The sequence below is a fragment of the Anser brachyrhynchus genome, assembly GCF_964034855.1.
Source record: "Anser brachyrhynchus genome assembly, chromosome: 3".
Taxonomy (NCBI): Eukaryota; Metazoa; Chordata; class Aves; order Anseriformes; family Anatidae; genus Anser; species Anser brachyrhynchus.
Window position 1 is genome coordinate 76862179 of NC_137696.1, and position 25365 is coordinate 76887543.

The 25365-nt window shown below is 38.0% G+C and overlaps 1 protein-coding gene across 7 annotated transcripts in view; it reads left to right on the forward strand.

Moving 5' to 3' along the window:
* The window catches only part of WASF1 (WASP family member 1), an 85815-nt gene that overhangs the window by 42526 nt on the left and 17924 nt on the right, over positions 1–25365 (forward strand). For 6 of the 7 annotated variants that reach the window (XM_080584427.1, XM_080584428.1, XM_080584430.1 and 3 more), the window contains one exon: positions 14914–15074. In XM_080584427.1, coding sequence (XP_080440553.1) covers positions 14914–15074 — 161 coding nt within the window. Of the gene's footprint in view, positions 1–11486; positions 11728–14913; positions 15075–25365 lie in introns of those variants that run through there. The other variant, XM_080584432.1, reaches the window with a different exon arrangement.

The window sequence follows — 25365 nt, forward strand, 5'->3', positions numbered from 1 at the left end:
TTGTTAGCTTTTACTGACAAAAAGACGACTGTCTGAATTTGCTGTAAAGTCTTCCCACTGATCTTTGTATGAATGCTTCCACTGTGTGTGAATGTTTGTGAAACTTCCCTGGAGATGCCAGTCACAGTGGTGCCTTTTATATTCTCTAGCCCCAGTGCCTCTGAGACCTTGTAGGTAGAAGTTTTATTTTAAGGAGGAAGAAAACCTCTTGGTTTATTTTTATTAATCTCCTGGCATTGATGAGTGGAGTTCTCCCAGCTGTGTTACAGTAGATGAAGTCATATTCACATAGGCATTTACATTTCCCTCTCAGAAAACCACCGTGGATATGCCTAGGCTGTCATTTGCTCTAAATCTCTTAGTATTGCATCTCAGTGCTTTACAGCCCTTGGTGCCATAACACACTTGCTGTACTTGGAGCTGCTTTATTGGTTGCTCATGCATCTTCAAGTTCAGTGGTTACCCAGAGTTCAGAGAGATGCTTTCCTGCTGGAGCTTTAAAGCCTCAGTGCCAGACTCTGCAGAATGCTGTAGGTTGGTTGTCTCAGACATCTGTAAATCTGAGACATGGTACATTTCATTCCCTAGTGGTATTAAGGCAAGGGCACTTGGAGGACTTGTGTAGCTACCCAAATCCCCAGTCTCCTCCTCAAATGACATTTTTTTCAAACCTCTTGAAAATCTTGGTCTAAGCCATTGTCAAGGAGTGAAGGAAATCTTGTGGGATAAGACTACAGCACTGTAGGAGTGATTCCACCCAGTGAGTTGGCTCAAATGGCACCTGTGCTGTTCTGGCATGGGAACTGGCCTCTGTCTTATCTCAGGGTTATGAGACGTGCTTTAAGTGAAGACTATACCCTTCAGCTTCTTTGGCTTCACATATACCTCAGTCATCTGTTTTCACAAATGCCTAAATTGGAAATCAGGGGGATTCCTTCCCAATATCTGTTTTGGTCTGATTATTTTATTTTGGCTCATTTTTGTGTCACCAAAACGGCAACTCTTTAACCCTCAGTTACTATGTAGAGTTCCTGATGGTCTATGGATTCAGCCCAAGGATACCTACCAAATCATCTCAAGCCCTTACGTGTATTCAAAGACCTTCTCATGTATTCTCTGGTTTGTACTCTCCATTAGTTAAGGATTTTGAACTATCTAGGATACATCAGGCAGAACACAGTTTCCTCTGGCAGGTGTAGTCACAAAATCAGCCATAAAAAATAGCAGGTTCCACGTCTATAGCTGACTTCTTCTTTGCCTGTGGTGGTATTCACTCACGAAGCACACTAATGAAAACATGCTAATTTGTAAATTACAAAATAGTGCTGGTTGCCTATTATGAATGTTTGCTTTTGGCAAAAAATGGAGCAGTTATGTTTCCCAGCACAGGCATAATTTTCCTCTAACACAAGATCTGCTTTTTACATGTCCTTTTTTTTTTTTGGTGGAGGATAGTTCCAGAATGGGTACTCTTTTAACTTTCTCCTAAGGACTCAATGGCTACCTTGGTATTCTTTCTGGATTATTTCCTCCGGTTCTAAGATTCATTTTTCTGAACATTTTCTTCAATCTCTCCTGAGTTTCAAAGGAGACTAGTTTATTAAGACTTCATAAGCATCAGTGGTGAAGACAGCTATTCCACTGCAACAATTTTGTGCTCAGTGTTCATTGCACCTCAAACATCATCTTGGAATTTTTCTTAGGAGATAATTCCACTTCTTCCTCCTTCTTCCTTCTGCCACCTCTTTGGGATCAGGCCTGAAGCAATTTCACGTTGAGAGGTGGTTCCCCAGCATCCGCTAGTCTTACCATCTCCCTTTTTTTTTTTTTTTTTTTAACCAAAAGACTGAAATAGCAAGAATCTACTCTTCTAACCAGTGAGAGATGGAATTAATCCTGCCCATTTCAGGAAAAGACTTTACTGCAGTTATTTTCTCAGGCCAAAGAGGAAAAGACTCATCTTGGATCAGAGAAGTCTGAATGCCTGTATTTGCTGGTTCAAGCTAATGTGCAAGATGTGATGATGTTATCTCATCAATAGAGATAGTGGCCCACACCTCTTGGTTTTCAAGACACATTTCTATTTTTTCTGTCTGGCAGAAAACACATTGCAGTCTGTAGTGATCTGGCCATTATCAGGGTATGGTGTTGGGGCTGTTATGTTCTTATGCAGAAAGTATCTCTTCAGTGGTGTAAAAAGCATATCTCTTTTCTGTTTGCTTGTTAAAGGCTTCCTGCAAATCACTTTCAAGCAGTTGTAGAGGGCAATGAGGTCTCCCCTGAGCCTTCTCTTCTCCAGACTAAACAACCCCACTTCCCTCAGCTGCTCCTCATAAGACTTGTGATGGTCACGGATAATGATCCCGAGAACTGTTTTCATTGCAGACTGAGAACACTTTATTTTCTCTGATAAATATATGCACACAGATTTTGGGCCCCTCAACAGTGTTAAGTCACTATGACCAAAAAAGCTGTGTGCCATTTTCTGGTTCAAGCAAGCCTTGTAGATACACTCTTACTGTCTCTCTATTAAGAAGAATGACTCCAGAGGAGCACATAACTGAAAACATTCTTCTGACCCTGTAAAGATGAGTTCCCTCACAAAGCCTCCAAATGTGAATAGTTTGTCTCTGCTTGAAACTGAGGTACCATTTCCAGATTAGTGACTGTAGTTTTCATTCCCATGGATTTCCAACCCCAAATCCAGTTTAAATCAGGAAGTACAAGAATGCATGAACATAGAAATGTTCTTATTTATAGTGACTCCTGTAACTTAAGCTCGTAACTTCAGTAAGTGCTGTTTGAAGCACAGCACAAAATCAAGTTACTTTAAAAATTAAGTTTCTAAACCCTCTGAAGCATTGTGGCCCAAGAAAAGGATGCAAATGCAGTCATTCTTTGTTATCTGTCTGTGATCCCTGTTTCATCCCAACGATTAGTTAACCACTGTCTGATTTGAGCCAAATTTTATAGGGAAACAGATATTTGAAAGATTGTTAAACTCCTGCCCATACTATGAAAATGTGCATCTTTGCAAATGGTAATGGCAATGGAAAGGTGACGGTGTTAGTTTACATGTAAATAGATACAGGAAACCAGAGAGGAAAGACATCTTACAGATATCCCGATTATGGGAACAGCTTTAGTTAAAGCTCACAATCAACCATGACACACAAACCTTGAGAGGACTAGCTTTAATTAGTTCCGGTGTTCACAAAAATGTTAGTTTTCTCTGTAATATTTATTCCTTTCCTGGCAAGGTTGTTTTTCAGATTCAGCCATGAACACTGAAAGTAAATGCTGACTAGAATTAATTTTAGTATTTAAATTCAGGGGAAAATCCATACAGAAATATGAGGCATTTAAATGCTTTTGGAGTTATGAAGAGCCAATATGAGTAATCTGGAAGCACAGGGGAACAAATCTAAGAGAGAAAACGAAAATTGACGTATCTTCCTGTCTACTTGGTTGTAGAAGAGATTACCTAAGAAATTACTGGAAATTACTATCTAAAATGATGATAACCGAATGGGAAAAAATACTAGAAAATGCGTTGTCACGAGGAGCTCTGCATTGGATGGGAAGGAAGCACGCTTGAGTTCTCCATTCTTTACTTAGCAAATCTGTAACTGACTTCAGTGGGGAGTTTTGACATGATAACGAGTGAAGGATCAAATGATCAGTTTCTAGCCTTAAACAATATGAATTGTCAGTGTTTCTGGACTGTTGAATATTTAATAACATCTCTGTTCAAAAGTAAACAACTTCTCTGTGAATGTTCATACCTTTTTTTCCAGCAGCGCTTCTGTTCAAACACGTTAAGTAGCATAAATGGCAGTACATAGCGCGGTGTTGTTTATGCACATTCACATTTTTAGCAACAAATCCATTCCCTACGAGGTGTTTTATCATTCACAAAGAGGAAAAATTAATCTACAAAGAAGCTCAGGCAGTAATAATAAGGTGATTATTTCACATCTGTGCATCCTACTTGATACTTGGTGTATCTTAATTCCTCCTTTAAAACCGTGAAAAAGAAAATCAAACCCAATAATCTGTCTTTCTTGGTTTTGGTACGATGGTCTGAAACGCATTAAAATTCTTTGTGTTTTAAATACATGGCTTATCTCTGGCTCTTGCAGAGCTCATGGCCCTTCTTCAAACCTCTAGTAACATTTTGAGGCACAGAAAGCTTCCGATAGTCGTTGTAGGCACTTGCTGCCAGCTTAGTACTAGTTAGGACTAATGAGTAGTTAGTACTAAGAGTGCTAGTTAGTGTGCTGTTCATCAATGCTGGATTAATACGATGCATTTGCATAACTGGCTCCTGCGGTGCTAGTGTAGATTCCTGACATTATTTATTATTTCATTAGCATCCAGTTCCCTTCTCGGATTCAACAGCAAGGTCAACACAACGAAAGGCACAGACCGTCGTATTTCCCCATCCTTTCCTTTCTCACCCATGCACAGCCACTCATTTCTTTCAATTTAATATTTACCAGTTGCAGCCTGGTACCAAAGGAATAATTATTTCCGAATGGCTCTGCCTTGGGGGGGGTTGTCCTCTCGCGCCAGCAGGAAAGGGAAGGCTTTGGTCACCGGGGGCGAGCGCTCGGTTTCCTCCGTAGCGCCAATGCTGTTGTTAAGGCAAGGCTGCGCGCCTTGAATCCTAATGCATCCGTGCGAGGGCTGGTTTGTCTCAGGGCCCGTGGGGGCTGCCCACGGGGCCACAGCCGCTGTCTGTGAGGTGGGCTCCGCTCCCCCTGCCCCACAGGGCTGCGAGGTGCTGTGCCGCTGAGGAGCCGGGCCCAAGTGGGCGCTGCTTGTCCGCCCGGTGCCGAACAGCTCCGGGTACGTCCCGTAGCGGCTATGAAGTTCGGGTACCAGCTCCTTAAATATTTATCACAAAATGTCGTCCCTTCGAAAGCAGTATGAGCAGATTGGCTTTCACGTTGATTTGGGAAAATTAAGTTATAAAACTGACACCTGTGTTCATAGTAGGTGTTATCCTGAGCTGGTGAGAAAGGTAACTGTGAATATGTTAAATATACCACCTTTCTACAGTTTTTCTTGAAAACGTATCTTAAGATAGATATGCTGAAACCATGGAAGCTATGCTTTTAGTTCTGGCATTAAGGTTCGGGTTTTAAATTAACACTGGATTAGCGATTTGTCTCTGTCAAGACTATAAAGAGCTTTTGTTGCAATCCATCACAGGGCTTTTGTGCTATACACCATGCGTAGAAGCTGTTAACAGGAAGACGAGATTAATGCCGAGAGAAAAAATGTCATCAGATAAAACGCAGGTCTCAAAAAGCAATTTCAAATCACAGAGTATGTTATGCATTAATACAGTTTTAGCGTTTGGGGAATGGAGGAAAAGTTGTAATCAAAAATTAATTTGGGCATTCTTGGCTGTACCTAAATTAGAACCCGGGATACTTCCAAAATTGTTTTTAATCAAATGACCTGACAGAAGCTCACTAGGAGAAAAATTAATGAGTTCAGGGTAATCTGAATTATATTTAGTAATGCTGATAGCAAATTTTGCAGCTCTTTTTTTCAAATCTTGCATGTAATAATTTGAAAGATTACTATTTAGAGTTAGCAGCATGTGTGTATGCATATATATAATGCCAATACATCTTTAATTGTGCATATACTTTATATTTTTAAAATTAATTGTACAAAAAGCTTAATAGAAGTACAAGTGTAGGGAGTCTATTTTTTGCCTTGGTTAATATCCTAACAATAAAATGCAATATGGTTCCCCATGACTTCAATATTTCTGCATTAATATATAGACACACACAGTGGATTTCATTAATCTTTTTTTTTCAGTAGTAAGATATCATTAGAGCTTGCGCCTGCTTGGGGACAATCCTTCTCTTCTCATCTGTGAACTATTCACAAGGTTGGTTTTGTGAGTCTTCACTGTAGGTTAATACTGTAGTTTCAATATTGGAAGGTATTTTTAAAGGTTTTATTTGAAAGATACTTGGAAGTAGAATTGTAAGTGAAAAACAAATAACCAATCCGTTCCACTCTAACACCTGGAAATCTTTATTTTTATTGTTTTTATTTAATGTACTTAGGCATTTTTTAATTTGTGTGTTCTGTTTTTTATGTTATTTGTATATATTAGAAGTAAGTTGTTACACTAAAGAAAAGTACACTTTTGATTTTCATTTTTGCTTAAAATATTTAATGTAAAGCAAATTTACAAATGTTTCTTGCTGTACACCTGCTAAAAAATGTCACATCTAACTTAGTATACTGAATTTTGTCTATGAGTGAGAAATGCAACTGGCTTAGTGCCTCATAACCCCCAGCAGCCCTATGCTTCAGGGTAGTAAGTGTTGAACTTGATACTTTTGCAATAGCATTTAATTTTAATAGTTTCTTTATTAAGATGAGCAAAAATGTTTTTGCAATTATTAGCAAGAGACATCAAATAAATGTGCTCTTATGGTGCGCTTTTTTTGGTACTTTTACTGTGAATTGTTAGGTTTAATATAATCAAATTACATTTGAAAAACATTTACCATAGGAAAATGGATACTTCTGGTGGTGGAAAACATGATGAAAGCAACATGGTTAAAAACAATCAATACCTAACAAATTGACTAATCAGTAGGTACTTATTATATTACAGAACAGAAAATCAGAGGTGAAGGCAAAAGAAAAAGTTTCAGTTATGTGAAATCATGCCAAGTTTAGCTTTGTAGAAAGAAGCTATCTTGAAAAAGCCACAGTTTGGAAACTGCTGTGCTCTGAATTGTTTGTGTTTGAATTAAACTTCATTAATACAAATTCTGCTTAACAAAAGGAAGAAATTTGCAAAATTGGCATGCCTGTTGTATTTTGCACCTGTGTTAGGAAAAAGCAGCACATGTTGAGCTGAATAGTCTCTCCTTGTATTTAGGATACCTTAGGTTTTTGGTCTTTACAGATGGTCAGAGCGAAATCTTCCATTAGAGCTTGAGGGGAGGAGAGAAATGTCTGAAAGGGATGGTAACTGCTGGTGTCGCCAGTGTTATTGAGACAATTGTGGCCAGTGACAGCCTAGCCAAAGCACATGTGGGAAGAATTGCAGACAAGTGCAAGAAGCCCCCTTCCCCTCCATTGCATATGTTCAGTCCTGTGGTTGGGCCCAGCCCAGCCTTGAGGATGCCCAAACCCATCCAATGGGTTGTAGCTGGATTTGAGCTTTACAGATCTTACCCAACAAAAGTGGATGTGGTGTGGGAGTCCTAAGGGACTTTTTCTCCAGGATTCATTCTGTAGAAATGTTTTGCTGCTTGATGTTGTGCTTTGTTTTGTGACACGTGGCTGGTTGACTTGACCCAAACTGCAGCATTTCGCTCCCTGAAAATGCACCTTCCCCTCCTCTAGAACTTGAGGTAGCCAGAGAAGTTCTGAGGTGGTATGTCTGCTTCCTCCCCTGGAAGCTTACTGCTGTTTCTGTTAATGAAGTTGCACTTGCCATATCAACAGTGGTACCGTACTGTTACAAGTGATGTCGTATTTTCCAGTGTTATTTACTCCAGGACTTATTGCCATCACTGGAGTTATCTCAGAGACAGTAACTCTTTAAGACTTTTTGAAAAACAAATTTATCACATATAAAAGCTCTCAAGTCAACATACAAATAACTCCATTTGTTCTCACCCATAGCTTCCCCAAATCGCCTTCATTTTTGATAAATTATTTCATGGTAGTCACAACCAATAGACCTGAAAATACTATTTTTTCTGGTATAAAAAATTATTGCCATTTTCTTTCATTTGTCTAGCTGAGTAAAGGTGAAACTTGTAAATTTTGGCAAGCAAGTGGATATAGCTGTGGTTTGTGTCTATAATCAAAGCCATAACTTTCAATATTTTTTCATGTGCTTTAAAGATGAGTATATATATGTCTGTGTTCAGGTGTGCAAGCATGCATGAGAAAGATTGCGGTCTTATGATACACACCTGGGAGAAAATTGGCTGGGTGGTAGCAGCTGAAAAGTCACATTTAAGCACTCTGTGATTATGCCCTAGATATTTAGTAGAACTCAAGTCCTACCCATTTTTGTGACTGCATTGTCAGTTTCTCCTTATCTCATGTGAAAGATGTACTGAGGTGGTTAAAGATTGTTCTATATGAAGAAAACAGTAATTGTCACAGACACATTAATTAAACAGTACAAAAGTCAGTTAGTATTAGAGAATAAAAATTGCAAATGAATTTTAAAATACATTTTATATTTTTATGAGTTAGGTTTGTTTCTTTACAGTCCATTCTTTATTATTTTGCAAATCAAATACTTTCCTATACAACATTACTGAGAGAGTTCAGTGGCCCATAAACATACTAATCCAGCCCTGCACAATCTTACCTTCAATACAGCAACAGACTATTAAGGGAACAGTTTGAAAGTCTTTTACTGGTATTAGTTCAAGAACAGTATCATTTATATTTACGACTACAAATAAAATAAGAAGTATATTATTAATGATTCTCTGTGTTGTTTTTTTTGTTTGTTTTTTTGTTTTTTTTTTTTTTTAAAGAAGATCAACTTATTTTATATACCCTGTGTAGTCACTGCACTTTACATTGACCAAATGTGAGCCAACCATTTTGAACAATCTTGTACTGGAGGTATTAGGATGCAGAATGAATTGTTTACATTTACTCATTTGTGTAAACAGCAGTGATGTCAACTTTGCTTTCTAGTAATGTATTTTCCATTTATTTTCTTTGGTGCTGATTTTCAGTTACAATAAAGTCATCTTTTCCTAGTCATCTGCAGTTAAAAGTCTTTTTGAGAGCAAGTTGTAGGTGAGTGAGATTTGAGGGAAGAGTTCCAAAGAGAAGTCTTTCATTCTGGGACATGGCTCATTGTAGAAAGGTTGCAAAACTGTAGTTTTAACAGGTTCCTGTTAAATCGTCAAGTTAAGTTGTCAGTTGTCGTCAGTTCCAAGACGTAATCCGTAAGAGACATGGATTACCTTTGGAGTTTTAATATCATGTAATTGTTTGGGCAGTAGCACGTAATGGCCTACTTTATTGCAGGACCCCATACTGCTGGCATTGGTTCTTCTCAGGATGTTACCTGGATGAATGAAGTCTTTGTACATCTGCCTTTCCATAATAGCGGTGTATATTATAAGATCTTCATCTTTTTTTTTCTTTTTTTTTTTTCCCTGCAAGTAATATAACAGGATATGTGGTAGTATAATTAAAACTTCGACAGACAAGAGAATGAGCTTGATTTGTTTAACTGGTACAGTCTTGATACTTTACCAGATTAATTAACACATTTGCAGTTCATTTTGGTGTTCGTTGGTTTTCTTGATATTCGTTATTAGAATGTCTGAGGTTAGTACACCCAAACTACTGTGTTACGGGCAGTGAGATATATTCAGGCCAAAATTGTGATGAAATCTTACAGCTGATTTGTATGAGGTGTTGTAATTTTTTTTACTAGTATGTGGAATGATGTTAAGAGACCAAATTCAAGGAAAACCACGTGTCTGAATAAGGTAATTGAAGATTAAAGTATATGTCATAAGCGAAGATAGAGGAATTTGATGATAATTAAAGGCTGCTTGATTAACATTTACAAAATGAGTTTTCAGTTAATGCAAATCCAGTGGTAGCTGAGGATGTTATTGGTACTTGTAAGTAGGAGAATTATTTTTGCAGAAACTTAGTTTTGGAAATTCTGGTGATAAAGTTGACAGAACTTTGTATTAAATCAAAGATTTTTCATGTAAGAAGTATGAAGATTATTAGCTACTTTCATTCTGTCCCAAAGTCTGTTTAGCATAGATACAGTTAGTTACGTGATTATAAAGGCAAATATAAAAGCTACTGCATACTTTATTTCTGCTTCTAAGGGGGAGGTGGGGAAGGGAAGTGTTAAATTGGTTATTACTTTTCAGACTGTGATCTATTATGCCAGCAGCTAGAATGTGATCCATTAAATGAGGCATATGAAAGGCATTGCTGTTGTACATTGCTAGAGAAATTACAAGTATGGTAATACTCAGCCATAAAGATACATTATAAAAATGGTTGGAATTAAATTTAAACCCATTAAAGCAAGGACATTGCGGTGCTGCATTATTGATTTACATATAGATGAATGTCTTTCATTAATGCTAAGAAACTAAACTAAGTTTAGTATCGACAAAGTGTAACCTAATCAGAAGTAAACTTTCATTTAAAAGATGCTGTGGCTGTGAAATTTTATTAGTCTTCTGAAAGTAAAACTGAAGTATGGTTTCACTACCAGTTACAGTGTTGGGCAGATTAGTTTTCACCACTTTGATGGTGTGCTTTCCTACTTATGTAAGTGTTACTTGTGAGAAGACCTGAGTTGCCGTTGTGACAATTGACATTTTCAGCTTCTCGCAAGCTTCTAGTAATCCAACATTTCTCCATGCACCTTGCACTTCTGAGATACTTCTCCAGGACGGCGTTAAGGGGCAGTGACAGCAGTGTCCGACACCTGTGCTGCCCACGGTGCTCTCAGCAGTAGCGGTGGCAGGGTGATCGTCACACGCGGCGTCACGGCCAGTGCTGCAAGGACACGAAACAGCTTGCCTTTTGAAAAGAAGGGTGGTCAGATCTTACTAAGACTGATCTTCTAAGAAGGTATTAATTGCCTTTCATTACTGCCGTTGCTTTGCAGTTCTGTAAGCCATAGGCAACAGGAGCATTCTACCAACTTGTAAAAATCAAGTATCAAAGCATGATAGATAAACAAAACACATGGGTGCCAAGTACGTACGCACACTCAGTGCTCAGTGCTCGTACTCTGCTCGTTTGTCCTCTCAGCAGGGTGGAGTGGACTGTGCCAGCTGTTGTACAAGTGTTGGAGTAGCAGAGAGCATTATAAAGAAGATAAGAGTTGGCTTCTCAAGTGGAGTCAGAGTGCTTCAAAGGATGCATAGGAAGTGAGGGAGAAGAGTTTTCAATAGTGGCTCTGCGAAAGAGATCCGTCTCTCTTTGTAAAGATGTGTTTCCCAGTTAAGATCCCTTTAGAGTAGGGCATTTGCAGTTTATCGAGTGTAAACTAGTGCCGCTGCTTAAGAGTTGCCCGGAGATTTGTAGGGGAGAGCGGGGAGGAGGGAACTGTGTCCCTGCCCTGGAGGTGTCACCTGGCAGGCAGGGCGAGAACCGCGCCTCTCGGGGGTGTCGGGTCACCTTTCTCGCGGCGAGGGATGCTCTCATGCACCGGCACGCTTCTCCCTCTCCTCTGTTTGGTCAAGGTTATCAACAGTTCCCCGGGCTTAATTGAGAGCAACACGCTAACAAGATGTTATGATCTGAGAAGGATTTTTTCTTCCTTTGCAGCTAGAGTGGCTTGGGTAACGTATGGTTTCGGAGCAGAGGGGAAGGGTTGCAATTTTTGCTGTTCACCTAGAGGATATATCGGGTTGTGACGTTCCTTATTTTTTATTTTTTCCTCTTTCACAGCTCTAAAGCTGCACGATACATTCAGGGATTTCAGAATTTGTCAGCTTTCTTGATAAGATCTATGTTAGGAAAGCCATCTTTTATAGGAGAAAAAACATTGCTTGGGTGCGGTAAAGTTCTGCTGTCCCACACCTGTTTTGCAAGCGAGGGCTCCCAGTGCTGGGATCACTAAATACGACTGGGGAGGAATCATCGAGACCTGCTAGTGGTTGCCACAAACTGCGAAGACTATGTGGTCTGCTGACAAATTCCCGACAGGTACTTCTGCTGTATACAGCTCCTGTAACAATGGGTTCCACAACTTATTAAACATCGTGTGAAATGCGTTTCCCTTTGAAGCATGTTTGAGTGATATTTTCCTTGCTGCCTCCTTGTTCTTGTTTCTGTGGGAAATCGGGAAATATTCTCTGTTCAGTTTTTGTATAGTTTCCAAACATGATGCATAATTTGGAAAGTGTCATTTATCTTCTGGCATTTATTTCTTTTCCAAGTTTATTCATGCTTAAAACTCTACCTTATACCATACTTCCTGTTCCCTGTGGTACCTTTTCTTTTTCCTCTATATCTTTGGGTAGAACAACCCAAACTGCCTTAGTCAGGTATTATTAGAAAATGTTATTTGTGGTTTGGGGAGGAAAAAAGGGCAGAGTTGATTTTCTGAAAAGTCTAGAGAGGTCAAAAAATTCTGTTGTCCTAAGTGGACTTTTATTCAGATTCAGAGTTGTACGTTTTGAGATCCAGGGAGTTCTGGCCAAATCTTTGCTTATCCAGCTTTTTTATGCCCATTGGAGAAAACATGTAGGCCAGTATTGTGTCTTTTCAGCTATTTTGTCAAATATCCTGTCCTAGAGGCAAATGAGGCAGGTAAGGGGTACTACACAAATGCTGTTACTTAAAATCTATCTAGCAGTGGGCTAAAATTTCTTTAAGATTTTGTTATTGCTATTACACACAGTTTTATAGAGAATCTGTCACTTAAGCATCTGAAACTTAATGATCTGTACATGCTATAAACTGGGCAAGTTTTTTCATGCAGGATATAAAATCAAGGGGGAGAGCAATATTATCACTTAGTATTGACTCGATTAAGTAACTCAAGAAAAAGGGCACTAACCATCATCTTTTTATTCTTAATGATATTTTTTTGTAACCCATATCTGTATTAGATAGAAATAAAAACTATTTCAGTTTCTTTTTTTTATGTGGATTTTTACTTTTTTTAAGTTTCTTTTCATATGTGTTTGGTCCTCTCTTTTAAATACTTACCTTCTTTGTCAGTATCATTAAAGTAATAATCAAGGAAGAGCTTAAGTCTGGAATTAATATTTAATTGTTTCTGTAGAACATTGCTCACATGTCATTTGTTGTGTTACTTTTACAATGACAGAATAGTTCCTTTATTTTCTGTTGGGGAACTGCGGTAACAAACCAGGGTTGTTCACGTGCTTGTTGCTCCTATGGGCTTGCATGCTCCTAAGACTGCAGAAGCTCTGCTGGTGGGGTCCTGCTTGATCTGCCTTGCTTCGTGCTCCCCCTCTGTGGTGTACACAAGTACAGAGTCTCCCTTGTCACTGTCAACGCTTTCTCAATGCCTCTGTCTGAGACAGTGTTCATGTTTGCACTTTTTTTTTCATTTAGCTCGTATATAACAGCTGGCATTTTGGTATTTAGGCATTTATGTACTAGAAAGACTTGGGATATTCCTGGAAAATAAAAATCTGATCCTATAATTTACCCCTGCCCTATGCACGCTTTCATGTATTTAAACTTTTAATATTGAGAAACTAAATTCCAAAATCTTCAGAACTGTATCATCTTAAGCAGTGACTACAGAAATTGTTTTATTTGTTTTTAATCAGGAGTAAAATATTTTTGTCTCCTGAAGACAGTAAGGGGAGTAGACATGTTGTTGAAAGGCACTGAATGATGTCTAGTCAGATCCTGGAAGCCCAGGGGAGTTTCTCAAGTAGAATTAAGGATCCTTCCTGGGTTCCTCAGGTACAAATGCAGCCTTCAGAGGATGAATAGCCTCCCAGAAAGAATGGCAAAGAGAAATCTAAGCAGTCTGCAAGGAGAAGGTGCCCCGTTACCGTCTTCATTGACTCTTAATTCACTGTTGCTTTCTAGGTCAGCAGGATTTCAGCTCTACTACCACTGGCCTTATGGGATTCTTACTTCTCCCCCCAAAAAATCTTCATTATGAGGAGTAAAGATACCCATGGCTAAATATATGCTATAGGGAAAATGCGTTTTGTGGCGCAGCCTGAAGATGCAGCTGCATCCTGGGAACATCTGGGGCTGAAGCTTCAAAGCAGAGGACAGACGAAGCTTTGCCAGACTGTCCTACGGAGGGATTCAGGCTGCAGGGAGCATTGTGGAAAACACGTCTGCCTTGCTGTCTTGAGAAAGAACAATCTCTTCCACAGTGGGAAGAGAGGCTAAATTGTCCCAAGTATAGCTGTTCTGGATATCAAGTAGGGGTTTTCTGTTGGTCATTCAGGGTTTTACATGCCAGAAAACATAAAACGTACAGCATTCTAGGAAATCCATTTTTAATGAAGAAAAATTTTAGTAAATGAACTTAAAAAGCAGCATTAATAAGACAAGATGGTACTGTGGATACATCTTCCCCACTGGGAAACTCCTTCCAGTCGGTGCCGTGGGTGCAGAAAATCGCAAGTCTGGGATTCACAGCCTGAGATGATTCTTACACTGTCTGCAGAGCTAGTGAAGGCTTTTGATTAATGTAACATATGTGGATTTGAAAAGGTGTGGAGGGGTAGGATTTCTGTGTCGTGGAGGACTTTGTACTATAAATTTACTGAGCAGACTTTTGTATTTGCAAGAGGCATCCCTAGCTCAGCTAAATTTGTTGCCAGTAGCAGTGCAGGTGGAAGGGAAATCTCCTCTCTTTCCTTACCTTGGTTAGGTATGATTTGTAAGTGATGTTTAGACAAGAGGATGATTCCTGCTAGTAATATAACATTACTGTTATATATACTGTTACTATAACATTATTATTATTATATGTTGTTAATGGATGGATCATATGTGCCTTTCAGGTGGAATAGGAAACTACTTTGACCACATAATAAAGGGAATTTGTTGCTGGACTTTGCTTGGCCTGAATAAGGAAGCAGTCCGTCAAGAAGGAAATAATTTTATGTTATATTGAGAAGATTTTTTTGGGAGGGGGGCTGGGGAAGCATGAATTGTTTTTGTCACTTCACTGGCATCTGACTCGGGTAAAGGTTTAAAGGTAGAGAATGAAATAGTCTTTCATTGGGCAAAGAAGACAAGATTTATGTATTTACCGAGCAATGAATTCCGTCAGTACTGTGGAGGTATTTTTATCTTGCTAGGATTAGTCAATTTAACTTAGACATAATCGGAATTTAAAATATAATTTAACTTATTACAGTATTTTGTCTCCTTTCTTTACAGGTTTTCTGGTCCACTGATACATTTCAAAATGCCGCTGGTAAAAAGAAACATAGACCCCAGGCATCTGTGCCACACTGCTCTGCCCCGAGGTATCAAGAATGAGTTGGAATGTGTCACCAATATCTCCTTGGCAAATATAATCAGACAGCTGAGTAGCCTAAGTAAGTACTTTGTCCTAATGGCTGTATTTAGAACTGATACATTTTACATTCGCTGTTTCTGTGATTGAAGTAGGAAGACCTTTTCACGTTCCCAGAAAATTGTGGCTGAGCCTTCAATCTACTCCTTTTCTGACTAGTGACTAGCATCAATTTCTGTGAAAGTAAGCTTAGGCTTCAAACTGAATTTTACCAGTAGCACATCTCAAAACTGTTCAGCTGTGTATTTCTGCTACCAGTGGAACATGTCAGAATAGGATATCTGGTAGCTAATAAAATCGGTAATTGCTAACCTTAGAGCAATTTGTGAGTAAGGAATATGACATAATGGGGAATATATATCACTGAATTGTTTTAATTCTCTTAACTTAAACCCTTCATCCTGTGGTGGTCATTAAGATTAAAAGTGTTGTTTGTTTTTTGGTTTTTTTTAAATAATAAATCCAGAAATGTAGTTGTTACATTTCAAACATTTTCAAACATTGTTACATTTCAGACAGTTAAAGATTTTTCTTCCTTCTCCTATCTATCAACAGTTTTTCCCTTGGTGCATTTTAAAGGAGTGAATATTTCACAAGCTCTAGAATTCTGAAGGAGTTTTTCTGCAAAAGCTGGCTTCTGTTGGTTTTGTTTGTTTGTTTGCTTGTTTGTTTTTCTTCAAGTTACAGCAACTTTAAAAAGTTGTCAGATGCACCAGCATGGTAGTATTTTGAATTTCCAATACTGCGGTTGTTTTTTAACCACTAGGATACTAGTATTTTCCAGACTACCAGCACATTAAATATTAAAATGTGCATGCATATAAATCCAGAAAGTGAAAAGCCTTTCAGCTCCTCAGTATCTTAGGACCATAGGTGATGCAGCCTAGTTTGTTAATTAGATTGATTTAGTTATTGGTTTGAGGGTATACTGTACGGTGCTGTGTTTTGGCAGCCTTTCAAAGCTGTTAGTGTCTTCAACCTAGTAGCACCCTAATTGAGGACACTGAATTATGCAATTGAGACAGGAAAGCTTACAGCACATAAATATGAACATTATTAATATAGATGCTGCAAAAGCAAGGAAAATAATTTAACTGTTTAAATTCTTTTCAGCAAACCAAGAACATATAGGGTTAGGATGCAATAGATGATCAGCATCTGAGGTCTTAACCAATCTTCAGTTTTAAAGAACACGAACTTCGAACCCAACAGCATGGTGTCAGTGCTTATTTTTTTGAGATTCAGCAGTATTTGCTGTGTTTTCTTGATTATACCTACCTCATGCCTGACGTTGTTTCTACAACTGTTCAGGAAGAGTGCAGGATGAATAGAATAGAATAGTTTTAGGTGGAAGGGACCTTCACAGATCATCGAGTCCAACTGTCAGACTATTTCGGGGTAGACTAGAAGTTAAAACATATCAATAGGAGTGTTACCTAAATGCCTCTTAGACACAGGCAGGCGTGGGGCATCAACCACCTCTCTAGGAAGCCTGTTCTAGTGTCTTAACTACCCTCTTGGTAAAGAAGTTGTTTCTAATGTCTAGTCTGAACCTCCCCTGGCACAGCTTTGAGCCGTTCCCACGTGTCTTGTTATTGGATACCAGGGAGAAAAGATGAGCACCTCCCTCTCCATCTCCCCCCCTCAGGAAGATGTGGAGAGCAATGAGGTCATGCCTCAACCTCCTTTTCTCCAAGCTTAACAAACCCACCGCCCTCAGCTGCTCCTCACAGGATGCAATATCAGAGCAGGAAGAACTCAATTAAGGGATAAAACTAAGTATGAAAGAATACCTGTTGAATGGTCCTGCATTTGTTGTACGGCTTGCCTAATGTATTGCACCGTTAGAGAGACACTTTCAAGGAAATGTAACAGTAATTATGTAAACTCCTCTTCTGTAAGAGGAGTGTGGTACTGCATGAACTGTGCATACACAGTGATGAGCCCTAAATTAGCTGTTTTCACATGGGAGGAGTTTCTGTCATGAGCTTGTGACTCAGTAGTGGTCAGGAAGGCACAAAATGTTGGAGATAACAAGGAAGGAAAAAAAGGAGAGAAAAGGTACCAGTTTACTCTGCAGCAGCAAGCACAGAATAGGTCACTCAGAGCTGTTTTTTTAATAAGTAAAACACTGATGAGCAGAACCTGTTACTTCAGTCTTTTGTTCTTCTTTCGAAACAGCATCATGGTGTTGGCAGTCTTCTATGGACAGTGCTTATACCAACTGAATTACTGAATAACTATTGTTCCTTTTCAGAATTTAATACAATCAACTGATTTAGTTTTTCAATCTGTATGTATTTGTTTTATACGGTGCATTTTTAACAAAAACTTCTTATCTGCAATTAAATAGAAAGCGTTTTGCAAATTAGTCTTTATTTCTCAGCAATACCGATGATGGCTCTATAAAAACAGAGGTCTTGTTATAAAGACATGAGTACCTTTTGAAAGTATTCTGATCTAGAATTGTGTTTGTTTTTTTTTTCCTTTCTGCTTGGAAATCTGTAGGAATACAGATTTGAAAAGATTTGGGAGTTCTTCTGGCACAGGAATGTTGTCTCCTGCATGCTTGAACCCAAATAACCAGTCTGCACCTCGTGTTTCACTGTTACCAGTATTCAGGGAAGCCTGCTGACACGCAGATAAATTTTAGTAGTCATCTGTGAGTCATAGCCAGCAGGCATAGCTTTGCAGCAGTCCCCTGGCAACCAGCTTCTCTGCAGTCCTTCCCTTCTTGTTTTCTGTGACTAAATGGTTATGCTCGAGAATCAGCCTTCAAGTTGTAGACAGAGCTAGATTTCTCTCCGAGAGCTGAAACTTAGTGTTCTGGTAGGGCTTAATTTCCTTCAAACTAAAGCTGCTTTTGCTTCTGACAGTAAAGTTATGCAAATTGAAATGAATGTTCTTTAACCTGATTAACACTCTTTCATTTCTGCCTGTAAGATTTTTCTGTTACCAGCCCTCAAATAGAGGATTAATCTCCTGCCATTATGACTCTCGAGACCAAGCATTCTTTTAACCTTTCTTCTGATAATGATATGGACAAATAGCAGTATGATGAAATTAGAGCTTCCGGTACTTCAAATGATACTGAAAAACATTATTTAGAAAAGCTTAGTGTAGAGTTTTATCATGTACGCAGTTAGATCTCCATTCTTGGAGCTCTTCATAATAATTCGATGGGATTAATCCAGCAACTGGATCTAACTGGACGTGCTTTGAGCCGGGTGTTGGACCAGCTGACCTCTAGTGGTCCCTTACCACTTCAACCATTCTGTGGTCTTGGATGCTATGTGCAAGCAGAGCATACCTGCAGAAACAGTACCTATAAAGTGACAGGAATTCTGTGGGTTTTTAATGTTTTAATATAAAATGAAAAGAGCTTTACATCGGTCTGTCAGCAATAGTTGCTATGTGTCTTCATACAAATTCTTATTCTTTTCCTAGTTTATTTGATGTGTTGCTTTTAATTGTTCAAGCTGAAAAAAAAACATTGACCTTTAAAAGAAATAGAGATGAAAGGACAGAAATACTTATATCTACTTTGAGTGATAGGCCTTGCCTTTCTCTCTGGAACATGAAAACATATCGGTCTGTCTTTATGCTACATACAAAATTGCCAGTAATTTTTTTTTCCCTGTCTATTCCCAGCTTTCTCTAGCTTGATAAAAGGACCTGTTTTCTGACAGCTTTTCTTAGCACTGTGGCAACAGAAACTCTCTGGACAGCAGCAGTAACTGTCTATTTCGTAGCCATTTTTCCCTTTCTTTCTTGCTTTCTGATTGTACCTGCTTTACATAAGTGCTTACCTATTTTTTCAGCAATGTCGCAGATGCATTTTTACTCCAGTACTGCCTGTGTTGGTTTGTGTTAGTGTATGTCAGGCTATAGCATCCTCCATTATATATGAAACCTGACTGATAGCACTGTGCAGCTGTGCCATTGTTAGAAGATGGATAAATAGTTCTTTTGTCTGGGGGCAACCTCCTTCTTTGTTCACAACTATCAACCAATCTTGTTTTTCCTTTTATTCAGCTGTTCCTTGTAGACGAAATCTATCATATAAGAAACCTAACTGATGGTGCTTGTTCTTGTTCCCAGTCTCTGACACTCCTGTATGAGGAGGAGAAAATTTCTCCTTTTGAGTATTTTTTCTGTATATATATTCCTTTTATGAATATTTATATTGCAAGCATTCAGACCAGAGCTTCTATTGGATTGTAGCAAGATGTCAGTTCCCTTTTTTTTCTTCTACATTTGTATAAAGAAAGAGGATGCTGAATAACAGTGTTTGCTAAGCTGAAGTGCACTTAATGTTAGTGAAAATAATTTTCAATTAACATTGAACCTCAGTAACCTTTTCTCTCTTCCTTTCTTTTCTTGGTACTATTTCCTAGTTTCACCTTGTTGTCCTAGTTAGTTATCTTTTCCTCACACCTTATTTGTAAGTTTTCAGGAGTAAAATGCTTACTTTTGAACATACTATTTATTCCCCCTTTTTTCCTGCTCCAACTCTTAAGTTTTGTTCCTTATTTTTTGCTTACCATGCCACTCCCTAGAGTGTTTTAAACACTGCTGGTCTTGTGAGAGACATTTTCTCACTTCAGAAAACCTTCAATTTGCCAAAGCTTTATGTTGTTCAATAAATGGGAAATGTTTCTGTAGAAATACTTACCATCAGGGTGTCTGGACTGCAACGAATCTTTAGAACCAAGCCTCTTGATCTCAAGACGAGCCTCTCTCTCACCATTATGTCTGGACACCATCTTCACATAGTGAGCCTGCCCCCACATGTTGCACGATGAGAAGTAGGTCTCTGCAGACCTGCAGCTAGGTCTTCAGTCGGTATTTCAGAACCAGCAGGATTCCTTGCAGTGGGTTCCTGCTGTGGGAATCCTCCTTCTCGCTGTGCTTGCAAGAATATTCAGCGTTCTCTGTGAATTTTCTTCATTAGTCACCCCTCTTTCTTTGTTTTACTATGATTACCAGGGAATGCTAGAGAAAATGTTCTTACGCAGATGGTATTAAGGGAACTGGTGGGCTCAAAAACTGAAGGCTTACAGTGCTTTTCAGAGATCTCCATCCTCTCAAAGACTCCTGTCTGATTTCTTGATGGTGTCTCTCCAGTAGTAGCAGCATCAGCAATACGATGCTGATTCATCTCCATTTCAAATGATAATGAGGGAGTGAGCAAATGGTCAATAATTTCTCACTGAAAGCAGCTGCGTTAGAAATCAGAGTAGTGTGAAGTCCTACAAGTCATTAATTTCTTGCCTACATAGAGCACTGAAGGAAGCGTAAGACTTCCCTGTGAACGGATTATTAAGACTGGTGCCTTCAACATCAGGTTCAGCTCCCAGCAGTCTCTTTCCCACGTTTCTGAGCACTGCAGAATGATAATCTCAGCTAGTTTACTTGATGGTATCCTTGGTGGGAGATGGGAAATGGTATCTCAGACCTCTACGACTGAAGGTTTTTTAAGGATGCCTTTTTCTGCTTGGATGTCAACAAGAAGCGTAAGACCTGCTCCAGAGTTGGCCTTTACCCGAGTTTTTGATATCCTGGTCAGGTTGTCTGGTAAATGCCTGGTTCATCTTTGCTGGCTAAAGGAACCAGGTTGTCTCTTCGATAGTACGATTGTACAGTTACAATCCTCACCGCCGGTCCTTACGGATTGCTCTTACATCTTCATAATGATAAGTTCCTAATTAGCATACATGAACTATATTTAGTTACGCGATTTTCCAGAGCTTGCTCATCCACAGCCACTAAAGGTTTCAAGGATCTACCAAGGATCTTATCTCCAAGCCTGGAAGACAGTTCAGTCTCTTAACTTTAGTCCGTGTCCTAGCCACAGAGCAGCCTCACTGAACAGTGAGGTTGAAATAATCCAATGAGAATCAAGCCTAGGGTTTTCAGTGAAACTCTGATATACCTTGCCTTTTTGCTAAGGCATTTAATTAAATGAAATTAATGTAGTGAAGATGAGAAGCTGAATCAACAGGCAACGGATATATTAAGTTATATGTCAAAATTAACTGAGGATGAAAAAAATATTAATAGAAAGAGTAGCTTTCTTGTTTTTCTGCATAAATGGACCCTGGTTATATATTCATACTGGCTTATGTGGTAATTAATTATCCTGAAAGATTATTTTCTAATATATATGCTATATAATGTAGGAAGAAACTGTTCGGTAGCTAGTAGTGTAATTTTGCATAGTGTAGAATATTGGGAAAAGAATGAAGTAGGACATAGGGTGGGTTTTACTGCTGCCTTTGTTCTATGCTTTTCTTTTTACAAAATGTACTGAACAAAAATATTGTTTCGTATGAGAGTGGAATTGAAATAATAGAAATCAAGGAATGATAGCATGTAAGTGGGTAACAGACCCAATGCTTAGCTTATTCTTTCTGATATTTTATAAATTTCTACAGCTGTTTCAAAAGTCAAATTACCAAACCTATATTTTTAAACTGTAATAATATTTTGAGGTTTTTATATTTTAATATATTAACATATTTAGCATTTATTATGGTAAATACATTATACATTGTTAAATATGTCAAAACATTAAATGCATATTAAATATTGTATATATTATATGTGCATTTTATAAACGTGTATCAATATTTTTAATGATAGGTGGATTAGATTTTGCTTGTGTACATGTTAATTTTCTATCCCTACGCTGAGTTCCAGATGAAGATTGATGAAGAAGTTAAGGCTAAATTAATTAAGAGTAATATTTTTGGCAACACTTAACAGTTTTCTTGGTTTTGTTTGTCCCACTCGATGCATCTCACATTGGCCTGAGATTTACTGGTCATCTTTTTGAATTTGCAAATTGATGGTGTTTTATGGCATTGAGCACTTCAAGTGATTAGTTTATTTATTCAGATAGTTACTTAAAATTTAGACCATAGTTCCTAGAGGCTGCTGATAGCATAACAGATCTGAGGGTTGCTGTTTCAGCTTTAGGTGCAGTCAAAGGGCTTGGAACTTTTTACTGTCCTTTTGCATTTTTAAAGAAAAGAAAAGGCTTCTTCCATCAGGATTCAGGTCCCACTCCTTGTCTGAGAGCCTGTAACTTCATCTGATGGTAACTGATCTGGTGTTGTAAAATGATTTATTTAAACACCCATTCCTTAAGTTTTGCTAATGGACACAGCATAGAGAATGCAGTAATTGAGGTGAATTTAAGGACTGGAGTTTTGAGAGGGACCGCTAAGTTGTACCCAATCTTGCAGTGTATATGTGTGGTTCCAGGAATTCATACAACTCAATGTGTTAAGACTTACAAGGCCTCTCTTCTGCCACACTTCAGTTAGTTTCAAATAGGGTTCAAAACACTGTGTAGGGTTCAAAACACTGTGTAGGGATTGTAGTTGATTTCAGTTCACCTGATACATTCCGAGTCCTGAGAACAGTACAAAAGTGGTGTTTCTTATACCTTAGTATCCCTACCTGTTACTGTATTGGATAGTTAGAGATTATTAATTTGTGCACAGAAGTCAGTGCTGGACAAACGTTTAATAAATTTTAGGCAAAAACTAGGTGATAAAAAATAAATGAGGAAAAAACGGTGAAAGATTGATAACTGTAAAACTGATCCATAGCTTTTTCAGATTTTATAAGCCATTGTATGCTAAATTGCCATGGTAATGAACAGAAATTGATGATACACGTTTTGGTGTGTTTAGTTTAAAAAAAATGAGGAAGGCAGTAAGCACTATTATTTTTATTCTATTTTCACCTAATAGCTACTAGCTAGTATTCCATTTTTAGCTTGTAGGTGTTTTAAATGTCAGGAGAAGAATTGTCCAAAAAAGGCTATCACGCATACATTCTTAGGAGCAGGACTATTTGTCACTTCCAGGACATTTTATTTGGCTGTCACAAAAAAGGACATTGACACCAGAGGGAGCTGCATCCTGGTGTCAGTTTCTTACTGAAAGTTACCATGAATAGAGCTCTTTGAGACAAGAAGTTGCAAAAAGAATGAGCTGATAAATGCATTCCTGAATTTAAAATAAATGCTTATGTGTCCTCTTATTTAAATGAAAAGAACTTTGTGATCTGCTGATAAAAGACAGAATGATGGACTGAGAAGGACAACTGGTAATATTTGAGGGAATGTGGCTTGCCTTTTGAAAATGGCAAATTTAGGTATATTTCTGGTCAATTAAGCAAGTTTTGCAAATACAATAAGATTTTTACAGATGTCTAAATAAATGCCAATATAGTCTTCTGCAAATAAATTAATAGGTAAACAAATCACTGATCTTTTTAATCTGGTATTATGTTTCCAGCTATGACCAAAATCCTAAGGCATTATTATTTTAATTGTTGTAGTCATCTGTCATTCCCTTTATTGTACTGCGTGAAACACGAGTAGAGTTTTTGATCAGTCTCATAATGATGGAAGTGATCTGCACTGCTAATAATACTTTGGTAATTACTCATTTTACGTAATGACATTAATCTTGATTCTTACCATTCTAACCTATTTACCTATACATTAATTGGAATGTGAGCAACTGTGTTTATTAAATACTGAGCATCCTACCAATGAGTTTGGAATGTTTTGTGTTTTTTTTTTACTCTAAGTTTTTGTTGTAAGTTATGTGAGTTTTTGTGACACTTTGGCTTGTTCACTGTTTTCGCCTGTCATCATCTCTTTTGTAAATCATTCAGAATTGAAGATATGTTCATATGGAATACACACAAAGACATCAAAATAAACAAATACTGGATTAAAAGTCTTGTATACATACATTCATGCATAGTATTCATTTGAATGGAAGTTATACATTTCACTAAAAGCAAACGTTTTGTTTGGCTTGAAAACTCATTTAGTTCAATATGCTTCAAGCGAAAAACAAAGAAGACTGCCAACAGGCATGTAGGTAGAGACAACATTATGGTTGCATACCACTTCAAACACGACAGGTTGTTTTTAATGTATTTCCCATTCGAGGATTAATGTTCATAAGCACAGGCAAATTATTCTGTGCAATGTGTTTGTGGCTGTATGCAAAATAATAAAAAGATTTTGAGACAGATTATTTGCAATTGGAGCTCATTAATGAGGTAGATGAATTGTAAGCCTGATTAAATGATATAGATAAAACAAACTAGCCTTCAAATACATCTATACGTGAAATTTTATGCTTGATTTTAATTTGTATGTCTCTGAATATTACATGAGTTGTCTAATTAAATTGAATAATTAGAATATATCTGAATATGTTATCAGAAAGATTAAATCTGTTTATAGTAAATGTATATTAAAAATTTAGTAATCTTGCTCTTAGTGGATCTCATTTTTAAGTAATTTCTCTTGCTTCAGATACAGGTTAAAGAACATAAACTTTTCAGAGTTTCAAGACGTATATTAGAAAGTCTTGTGTTAGGTGAGTTGCCAGCTAAATAGACTTTACTAACTTTCCATCTCTTTTACTGTGGCCTAGTCGTCAGACATACGGTTCTAAGACCGGCTATACCTTTTATCTGCTTCTCACTGTGGCTAGTAACAGATGCCTCAAGAAGAATAAGAGCAAGATAAGCATGTATGATACTTACCTCCTACTAATCTCTCAGCCTTCAACTGCTTACAGTTTGGAAGCCTCTTCAACCAGCTGGATTTCTATGTGTTTGCTAATGCTGTGTTACTTTTTCATGCCTTGGTATCACTGCCAAACTTTTATCTTTTTTTAGGTCATCTACAGTTATCTAGAACAGCATAGATCCCAGTACAGAAATCTATGAAGCCTTCTCTTTCTCAGCTGTGAAGACCAGTTATTTACTCCTATCCTTTGTTTTATACCTTTTGAGGAATTATTATCTGTGCCATGTCTCTTACTTTTTATGCCCTGGCTGTTAAGCTTTCCTAAAAAGCTTTGGCTAGGGACTTTCAAAACTCTTGGAAATCTAACTAGATCATTGCACTCCGTCTGTGTGCTTGTAAACCTGCAGAGGCTTACCTTTACAAAAGCTGCATTGACTCTTCTCAAGTCATCCAGGTGGCTGCTAATTCAATTCTTCATAATGATTTATACTAATTTGTTCGGATATCAGGTTTACAGGCCTGAAGCTCTCAAGATACTCCATGAAAAAATTACTGAAACTTAATGTTGTGCTTGCCACCTTCCAGTGTGTATTAAGGAGATTTACAAATAGTTACTGTTCGTTTTGTCAATTTATTTTCTTTACTTTTTATGTAGTCACTTCATTTTCTTTGACAAGTCTCCCACAAAGAAGAGTTCTGGCATGAGGATCTCTACAGTTCCTTTCCCACACCAGTGGAAGGT